The sequence below is a fragment of the Merops nubicus genome, unplaced genomic scaffold (genome assembly GCF_000691845.1).
Source record: "Merops nubicus isolate BGI_N331 unplaced genomic scaffold, ASM69184v1 scaffold40170, whole genome shotgun sequence".
Classification (NCBI taxonomy): Eukaryota; Metazoa; Chordata; class Aves; order Coraciiformes; family Meropidae; genus Merops; species Merops nubicus.
The window spans coordinates 18,401-28,899 of record NW_008584316.1 but is presented as its reverse complement, the minus strand read 5'-3'; the positions used below and the strand labels follow the sequence as shown (position 1 = coordinate 28,899).

The following is a 10,499-nucleotide window of genomic DNA, read 5'->3' as shown; positions in this document are numbered from 1 at the left end:
GGAGCTAAACCCTTCGTGGTGGCAACTCGACCCAAGCAGAGATGGCATAGGGCAGCACCAGGGACTGCAGCATCCTCCCAGGACACCACGGCAACAAGAGCTGCTTTTGGGAGCTGCTTCCGTTTGTGCACCAGGACAACAGAAGGGGTCCATGGGAGGCCACAAATTCCCTCTTCCAGTCTCCTTATATATAGAGAACATTTCCACCTCTTGGAGGCTGGTAGAGCCTCCTTTTACTGCAGCAGTTGCTTTTCCCTCTTTTGCCTTAGTGCTTTGGTCTGGTTTAGGGAGTTTTAAATCACACACTAGCAACTGCTCTTCTCATGGATTGGGGGCAGCCCTAGCCAAGCTAGGCTGCACCCACACCAGGTGGCGTGGCCCAGCCACTCCTCCAGGGTCTTTGTGCTGATGAGACACCACCCTCCTCCCAAGCACAGGTGAAGAGGCAGCTCCAGGGCCAGGCCTTGAGGTGATGACTATGGGTTGGATCAACAGGGCCTGTGGGGCAGCACAACTCCGCAGGGACCGAGGGCCTCGGCCTCAGCCTCAGCACAGCTCCCCAAGGAAAGCAAGGAGCCCCCACCAAGGCTCCTGCCCACGCCTGGGCCGACTGAGCTCCACTCCCACTGCCCCAAGGTCAGACAGCTGCTTATCAGTGCTGGCCACCAGCCAAGGCAGCAGGCCCCAGAGTGAGGACGATGCGCTCAGGGCCCTCTCTGCTGCTCTCTGCTCCCTTTCATGCTTGGTAGCAGGGACTCATCACAAGCACCAACTGTCTCTAACAGGCCACCATGTATTGCTGTGTCTCTGGTCTGAGGTCCCAGGTGACTGCAGGATACAAGGGTTTTGCTTTGGGCCACCCTTGACACCTGCCCCTTGGACTGGGAACTGGAACAGTTCGTGGCTGCAGAGAATTTTAGAGACTTCACTGATTATCTTGCATCTTCGGGACCTGCAAGTTCTGCAGTGTGTCGCAGCACTGATAGCAGGAGCCGTGACAAGTGTCCCGAGAGATCAGAGCAGCTGGGAAACGGCTGACAGGCCGAGCAGGGGCACATCAGTCATGTTTGCTCTTGAGTCAAGTGACAGTTACAGGCCATGCAGACTCTTCATCCACCTCTTGGGCACAGTGGTTTGAGTCAGAGGAATTTGTCCAGGTGACCTCTAGGTCACTGCCACAGAGGCATCTCTCTGGTGCTGCTTTTGACGCTTGTTCAGACTAGCACCATCAATCCTCAGGCTGGACTTGGGGTTTTCATCTGAAATAGGGGGGTTACTTCTGGAGCCTTACCTTTTTCAGACAAGCTCAAGTTAGATCTTTCTCTTCCTTGATGAGCAAGTCTTAAGGAAACTAAGTGAGTTGAACTTCTCTGTTGGCTTGAAGCCAGCTGAACTTGGTTCCAGAGGAATGCCAGGAGCTCCAAAGACCAGATGGGCTCAAGGGACCCTTCTGAGATGTGTGACAAGGGACAGTTGTCATACAAGGTCAGAACATTGCTGTTTAACAAGACTAGTGAGCAATCGCAAAGGTTGCAAAACACACTGTCTGGTCTCCTGCTCACATCTCCTTCCCAGTGGCAGTGTCCAAGTCCTTCCCCTGGCCTGGGGGCTGGCACTTGGCTCCTGGCTTTTCCCCTGCCCCTTTCACAGCTCCTCACCCATCTGGATTGCTTCCTGAGTGCCGAGTTCTCAATTCCTAAGGCTGGCCTTTCTGTGTCCTCCACTTCATGCATAACAAAGGTGGCTTCCAGAGGTGACAGTTGTGCTGGGAACCCAAGGGCAGACAGGCTGCCAGCCCTGGAAAGCAGGAAGGCTGAGGAGGACTGATAACTTCACAACCACGCCTTTCTAAGTGGGGTTCTACTCTGATGCCAATGGTGCAAGGGAAGGAGAGGGAGCTAGAGCTTCTGGTTACAAACGGGAGACACTGACTTACCAACACATGTGAACTTGAAGAAAGGCAGGCCAGGCGTGGAAACCTAACACCGGCTGCTGGACAAGACAGAGGAGATGGGGAGGTGGTGATCTGGGTTAACGAGTGCTTACATTAAACTGGGATAACAAATTAATCACTTTTGGGTGGAAGTGCATCAGCAGATACACAACCCATGAGCTGGGTCTGAGGAACAGGCAGACATTACCCAAAACCCCTGAGGAGCAGCTGAAGAGCTGCTTGTAACTGTGATCATAGAAAACTGCAAACCAGCAACTCTGCAAGATTGAAAACCCCCAGTTTTGCTCAACTGCAACCACTCCTTAAACCGTCCAACAACAACAAAAAAAGGGAACTGCAGTGTGAGCAAGCTTGTTAATGGGGCACAGAATTACATCCTCCTGGGCAGCTCTGCAGCTGGGAACTTCCTGCTCTGTTCAGCCCCATCACCAGCGTGGGCAAAGACCAGGCACCAAGGAGAGGAAGGAGGGAAGGGTGGGGTGGGTGCCACTGCCGGGCTGGTCAGACGCTTCGCTCTGGGGTGTCTGGCTGCAGAGGGAGGACAAGGTGCAGAGGTACAGGGCACTCCCAGAGCCGGGTCTGTTTCTCTTGTTGCAGCAAAAAGATCCAGGAACATTCTCAAAAAAAAAAAAAGCAGCTGACATTTTCTTTTAGCCCATTACTTAGGGGCAGAAGGGTGCTCACTTACATGGGTGTCAGCAGCAGCTCCACCTGCTCCTGACCACCAGTAGCCACCAGCACAAGTGTGTGGGCTACACAGCCAGTGCAGACCAGCACGCTGCGTACCTACAGCGCGCCCTTCCTCCTGCGCTCCCCTCCTAAGTAGCCTCCCCCTGCTCCCGTGCTCAAGACCAGCAAATTCAACTCAACTGATGTACTCTCATCCAGTTTGAGTACCAAAAGCAGCTTCTGGGAAGCTTTGCCACTCACCAGGCAGGCGAGGCAGGGCAAGGGATTCCACCTCTGCTCTGCTGCTGCGTTCAGAAGCGGCGGCAAGCAGTCAACGGGGATCCCTTGCTGTGAAATAAAAATAAGTATTAAAGCACTTGCAGCTGCTCAGCAAATCCTATCACAGCTGTATCAAAAATGGTATTTCTGGTTCAGGCTGTCAGACACTGGGCCAAAAACCCAGAGTGAGGAATACAGACACCAGGATACAGGGAGCTTAGAAAACTGCCTTTATTCTATTAGTTGTTGGAAAAATGAAAATACAGAAAGAGTTTAGTTGGCTGCAGAACAGCAAGAAGTTCACAGGTTAGGAGTCTGATCACTACATGGTAACCAAACTTACACAAAAAGTTTGTTTTTTTTTTTTTTTCCTCTTAGTTTTGAAACTGGGTCCAGCAGTGAACTTAAGGCAACTGAACAGTTCAGAAGCTTTGAGTGTGAGCACACTGTCTTTTCTCATCCCTACGGCACGTCATGGAAAAAACTCCTCCTGCGTGTGCAGACCACTCAAATCATTCAAATGGGTCAGACTCTTACAAATGAACAGGGGAAGAGGATCAGCTGCTTTCCATCGGACTTTATTTTCAAATACAGTTTCTTAAAAAACCCAGAACACCTTAACGCAGAAGTTACAAGTAACAGTATTAGGAAATCCAATTATACAAAAAATACTACATCTAAGCTGGGGTAAATAGATTTATTTTTGGTAACATACATTTAAACTGGCACTAATTACACAGTAACTAAAAGGTAACTAACATGAAACCACAGAACCCTCACTTTTCCTTAGCTGAATGAGAATTGGTCATTTCAGAGTGATCACATTTTCAAGCTAATGTTTTACATGACTGGGCCATGAAAATCAGATCTTCCTAAATGTGATAGCACTGAAGCTACACTCGATTCCACATACAGCCACGTAACTGTTGTACTCAATTAGAATAGGACGTTAGTTATAAAGTAGTTACAGACCAATCCTCTGTGTTGACAGCTTTTTCTCTTTCTAGAGAGAAGAAAAGATAGAGAATTGTCTTCAATTAGCGCCTGGCATATCCTGTGAGTGCAGAAAAGGTTTGTTAGAGGAATGTTGAGGTTAACCTTGGGTGCACAGATGAATTTGATGCAGATTGTTATAAAAATCATGGTTGGCTTCTAAATACGGGTAGCAAGATGACTCGATTTTTAAATCTCTTAAGTAAATTATAGATAATGAAAAAGGCCAGTAATCATACACTAAGATTAATAAACAGCACTTCAAAATTACTCAAGTGCAGGGTGCTGTTTTGGCCATCTTCCTCTGGCCACACTTTATAAGAGAAGGCACCCGGACTTTTTCTTGCCACGCCGGGCTTGCAAAGCAGCTCTAGTGGCCATTTCAAAAACCTCCCTCACACCGTCTTTGGTCTTTGCCGAGCACTCCATGTAGCCAAATGCACCGATGCGGTTTGCCATGTCTCGTCCTTCTTCGGGTTTGACAGGCTCCTGCAACAGCACAAGAGCAAGAGGTGAGGACAGCCCAAAGCCACGCACCACTCCGCCCTCTCCCTCCCAGACTCCCCACAGAGGCAAAGGAATTCCCGGGTTAAATGCATATAATTAATTGGCTAGTGAATAATCAATTGCTCCCCTGACAACGATCCTTTCAATAATAAAGGAAGATTTAAAATAAAATTTGCTTATTTTCTCAGGACGCAGTATGCACCTCAGCTTGCATTACAGACAGGGGATGTATTTCCACACAACAAAGCTTAGGGTACAGTTGGTTTTCTAACAGCTGTGTTCCTGAGGCTGCAAGACCCTTTGAAACTTGAGCAAGTGTTGCTTATTTCTGAGGAAACATTTATGCAACTCTTTGCCACAACTGTAACAAAGGCCTACAAGCAAATCCCCAAATTAATGCCTCAGTCTTTGTATAAAAAAAAATATTATGCAACAGGAGCAAAAAATTCAGGCGAGAGCAGAGTATCTGCAGTTCCATACCCATGCTGGGGGTTTCAAACTCAATCTGAAAGACAGTGACAGGCTCAGGAATGAGCCACAGCACCTGTGGTTATCACCTCAAAACACCAACCAATAAAAACCATTTCCTTTCATATCTCAAGCATACAAAATAAAGGACAACTTGAGTGTGGACGCACTTGATGTGTTGATGTCTCCTAATTAACTCCTTTCTATCTCAGGGACTCAGCTCTCCAGCGTGGCAAGCAGCTGACTCCTAGTAACCCAAAATACCCATTTTCATCTTTTGAGCACGCCTTTTTCTAAAAGTGAAATCTCCCAATCCAAAACAAGGAACACTCAATTAAAGGCAATATATACTTTCTGTTTTCTTTTTTCACAGAGAAGTGGTTGTTATGCAGCCCATGGGAAGCTGGCAGTGAGCTGCGGACGCCCAGTTAACGCTCTGGAACAACTGCTGCACACTTTCTTCATTTGTTGTAGGACTACCAGAAAGGAACCTGCCTGCTTCATTTTGGCCAGCTCTCGTCTTGTGTGCTCGTCATTCCTCAGGTCCTTCTTGTTTCCTACCAAGATGATAGGCACATTGGGGCAGAAATGCTTCACCTCCGGGGTCCACTTCTCTGGGATGTTTTCTGAACAAACGAACAAACAAAAATTAGAAGTATGACTGTACTAAACCCCACTTCTGAGGAGAGTGTTATTTTAAAAATGTTTACCTGTCGCCTGAGTGGCGTTAGCTTGCTATTGACATTGATGCCCTTTTTTCTACTCTTAATTTGGGGAGCAAACAGACTTGTTCCGGTACTACCAAAAAGACAAGCCTGTTGATAGTAATTTTTAAGGCTGAAGGACACCTAACCTCTTGGCTTCTCAGCATCTCTCAATAGCTGCTTGACAAGGGTTAGCATAAGGTACTTCAAACAACAGCATACAGGATTCTAAAGTAGAGAGTTATGGAATATTTTGCTTCAAGAGAAATATTTCATTTATCACCAGAAGCTAAAGATGGACACAACCCTGAAGCGTGAGATTTTACATCATTTCTGACTTTTATAAAGCAATATCAAACAACCACTCCAAACTCTCCCAGGAACTGCAGCAGAAATGCTGTTCTATACACTAATTACAGATGCCCAGAAACAAATGCTTTGTGCAAGTCATTTCCAGCTTTGCCATTTTTCCCCATCTGCAGCAAATGAATTTGCACTCGTATACAAGAAACTTTTTTCTCCTAACATAACTTCGCTGTATGTGTTTTTTTTTTTTCTTTAAATGGACCTCCAAATGGAAGACTTGAGGGCTTCTTAAAGCAAAACCTTAATAAACTCTATACAGCAGGAAGTGTTGAGCAGCCCCAAAAATTTGGCTTGGCTTTCAGAAGCTCTCAAACATCTGAGATGCACCAGTGGATGTACCTGCAGGCTACACAACCCCTTGTTATCAGTACAAAATTCCCTTCAGCTTTTGAAGAGATATTCACTATTATGGCATTGTTTTCTTGCTTGAAAGAACAACTTAAGCATTTTGAAGGCGGTTTTTGCACTACAGCCAAAACAACACTACTGCAGCTGCACCTGGAGCGCTTGGGGGGGTGCCGGCTGCTAGATGCTGTGCACCTGAAGTGCTGCCTGGCAGGTCCCTGCTCCCTCCACTGCTCCCAGGGACACAGACATCCTGATGCCCTCCTTCCAGGAGCAGGAAGGGAGGAAAACATAGCCAAGGTCAGACTGGACTTCATGAAGCCCCTCTGCCCCTGCCTCCAGAACTCAGTAGCCCATCTTGTCTCCAGGACGGTCAGTGTCAGCTCTCCAGCTGCCTTCAGTGTAGTCTGTGCAGCGGAAGGAAGCACAGCTCAAGCCTTGTACATAGCTAACAGCCACCCCAGGCAGGACCACCACCCCACAGCCAACTAAACATCAAGCTGGTTTATAGAAAGAGGAGGACAATGAAAGACATCTCTACACACAGGATCAGGTGGAAGGGATGAATAGAGAGGCCAGGATTTCCCAGATGTCAAGCTGGCATTGAATTTTCTAAAATGATACTTTCACTCCCAACTGCCTGTCAATGGCTGCTACCCTTTAGGGGTAAGGCAAGAAATGAAACTAAGCAGCTATCAAACATTACCCCAGTTAGACTGTAATATCACTATAACAGCTGAGGGAATATTTTATTTGCTCATTTACTCAAACCTTCTGTGAATTGTGGCAGGAATGGTATTTTTCAACCACTGTGATAGCTGCATTCAGGACTAATCCTTCCATTAACTGCATTTGTGTGCTTCCTGGATCCTTCTTGTCTCATTCTTGTTTCTTCCCAAGACACAACTCTGCTCATCCGTAAGATAGATGAGAGGTGCAGTATAAAAACCTCTCTAAGGACAGCTTAGTGATCATGCTCACCCTGGCAGCAAAGGATTCAGTGGTTTAATACATTTCATAGAGAAATGGTATCCCACTCATGAGCACATCATTAACAGACAAAGCACAGCGGCCTCTTGCTTTTGCTGGCCAGGAGCTACCCAGTGCATGGACAGGATTTTGACCAGTTATAAACAAGCACCAGTAAGTCACTGTACAGAAAGTTCTTGTTACAGCTGGTCATACACACACACATAGAATCGATCTGCCTAAAGATCTACCATAACATTATCTACATTCTAGTAAGAATAGCCACTAGCAAACAAATATCAGTGGTAAGTATCTCCTGCTCTTCCAACAACATCACTGTAAGATCTTATACCTTGGTATCTATGCATAAGATTTACAAATCATTCATGAAGGTTTCAGTCTCAGACTCCACACAGAAGAGGTGCCTATCTAATACACAGATTTTTGAAAAGTATGTTTTTCAGGCTCAGAAATCATAAGCCAGGCAATTCTTTTCTTCTCTCTTCTCCATTACAAGCTGATGTCAGTCACTGGAAAGCAGACTAGCAGAGTAAGTCTCCAGCCTGTGACTATTTCCAGCAGTGAGAAAGCCACCCCCACTTTCAATGCAAGCCCCCTCCACTGTGGTTCCAGCTCATGTTTTTCACCCATCAAGCAGACAGCAAAAAGCCCCAGGCTGTTTAGGATTAATAACTTAGAGTGTTTCAAGCTGATCTCTCTTGAGTAAAAGGAGGTGGTGGGGGTGATGGAAGGGATGAAAACACAAAGCTAACTTTCCCATTTACAGGGAAATGAAGCTACTCTGTTTTCCTGGGGAGAGTGTGGTCTCCAGTGTGTGTGAGTACCTACAGTTTTCAAGGAGAAAAAAAAAGCAAAAAACTCCACCCCTGGGTGGCCAAGCTGCTCAGTACTCGCAAGGCTTCTGGACACAGGATTGCAGCTACAGACTTCCTGCTTGCCAGGGGTCACCAAGCAGCCCCTGCCATGGGACAAGCACACCAGCACCCTGCCCTGGCCCATCAGACAATGTTGCTGGGATGGGGTGTTGATTGAGGCCAGGGAGCTGGCCCCTCTGCCAAGCGTTGCTCAAATTATGCAGCAGAGCCCTGGGTAAACACCACATGCTGCTGAGGCTTTCAAAATGCCAATCAGCATCGCTGAAGAATACAGATTCCTTTAAGATCTTAGTGTCTGAAAACTATACATTCAAACCAGTATGAAATTCCCAACTAGGAATGCTCTCAATCATTACAGCATGTGAAAACAGATTTTACAGCACAATTTCCAAAGGGGATACGGCGACACAGAGAAGTGGTTCTGGTTCAGTTAGTGATCTACTTACCTAAACTATCAGGACTATCAATTGAAAAACACATAAGTATAACATCAGTATCTGGATAAGAAAGCGGTCTAAGTCGGTCATAGTCTTCCTGTCCTGCTGTATCCCACAAAGCCAACTCAACCTGCAGAAGAAAGATAAGGCAGTTAGCCAGATCACCAGAAAACTTTTGATTCAGAAGCCAATAACCCAAAAGAACTGGATCAAATATTTCAGTCAACACCACTCAAGAGGAGAAGACTATGACACAAACCACTTAGGAGGACTATTAGAAATTTCACATTCCATAACTCCAAGAATCAATTTCTTGCAGCTTATGAGACTTTTCTTTATTTCCACGACAAGTGTCAATTCTCTGAAAGGACACAAAAGCTACCAGCAGAAAAGCAAGACAGGAGAATTAAAGGGAATCAGCTCCAAAGGGCTGGGAAACTGACAAGCATTCCTGAAATACCATTTTTCAGTGAAAGTGGACTAAGGATGATGTACTTTTTCCATTGATTTGCAGCTGCAACCTGTAGTGACTAATAAATTTCATGAATATGTGCAGATATTAGTGCAGTCTTGACAACTCATGACAGCAGAAATTTACACTTGCAACTGGCTTCGAAATAAAACTTAACAAGAAGCCTTACACACAAATCAAGGACTCAGTAAAGAAGCTAATGTCCTCAATATTGCTACTTACAGTGGAGCTAGGGGAGAAGACCCCAATAGGACTGTTTCAAACTGTAGAAGGAAGAGGTGACATTTAAACTTGAAAAGTTAAGAACTAGAGTCAAGCTTGTAAGGTATATACTCACTTGAGATCCCCTCATGTGTTTGCCTTTGCAACAGAGTGGATTTCTTCTTGTTTAAACTCTTACATTCAAACCTTATGGGGGGGAGGGGAAAAAGTCCACAGCAGCTCAGATAAGGACAGATGGGCAGAACTGGAACCCAAATGTGCTATGCAACCATTTGGTTAAGTTGTGAAGATACAAAGCCTTAATTCTATGCATATACCAAAAAAGGTTCTGTAATTAAGCCAAAAATACTCCACTCAGAGTCACTTCTGCATTTCCAAATGTGAATTTTGTGGCAATCGTTAATATTTTTTAAGAGATGTCTGTTGAGGGTTCCCTCACATGACACTGGAATCAGCTCCTTCGCCCCAGCTAAAAAAAAATGCATGTCATATCATCGTTTTGTCTGCACAAGGCTAATGAACATTTCTGGTAACACCTTTCTAGGAAAACAGAAGGAAGTGCCTGTCAGACGGGAACAATCTTATGCACTGCTCTCCTACACTTTTGTAATCTAGTTTTCTGAAGACAAAGTGCTTGGATAAAATATGTCATCTAGTTACATCATCTGGCATTTCCACCACAGAAAATGAACTGCTCAAGTTTTTCAGGCAATTTTTATTTAGATACCAGCTGCATACAGTTTATAGGGCATGGCTCCCCATTCACCCATTTAGAGATGCAGAGATTCAGGCAGAAGAGAATAAGCAAGTTTGACTAGGGGATAAGAGAAAGAAATGGATCTCATACAAGAGTCCTTACAGTCTAAGATACAATATAGAAGCTGCAAAAGCTGTTGTTGGGGGGGAAATGTTCTAGTATTAATCTAAATTTTTACTTATTCATATCACAGGATAGAAAAGCTTTTTTTAGACTCAAATAGCATGAACTATCATGACCCACAAATAATCCATGCCTGTAACAGGAGGAAATAAAATTTAACACAAAGCCCAAAACTAGCTCAAAAAGTTTTTGCCCAAATTTGGATGGAAACTGAGTAGTTTTGACCAATTGAAATGCTGGGGTCTGAACCCCGAGCCCCGAATTAAGGTTGACATATGGGTGATTCCCACAGCCCTTCATACAGAGGTGGTGAGTTTGCCTTATAGCTTCCCCCCAGG

The 10,499-nt window shown here is 45.5% G+C and overlaps 1 protein-coding gene across 1 annotated transcript in view; it reads right to left on the bottom strand.

Moving 5' to 3' along the window:
- Positions 1-3,109: 3,109 nt before the first annotated feature.
- RHOA (ras homolog family member A) overlaps positions 3,110-10,499 on the bottom strand; it is a 9,124-nt gene continuing 1,734 nt past the window's right edge. Inside the window, exons 2-4 of the mRNA XM_008943733.1 lie at positions 8,597-8,717; positions 5,366-5,496; positions 3,110-4,384 (exon numbers count right to left, since the gene is read on the bottom strand). Coding sequence (XP_008941981.1) covers positions 4,211-4,384; positions 5,366-5,496; positions 8,597-8,717 — 426 coding nt within the window. The 3' untranslated portion in view covers positions 3,110-4,210. The remainder of the gene's footprint in view (positions 4,385-5,365; positions 5,497-8,596; positions 8,718-10,499) is intronic.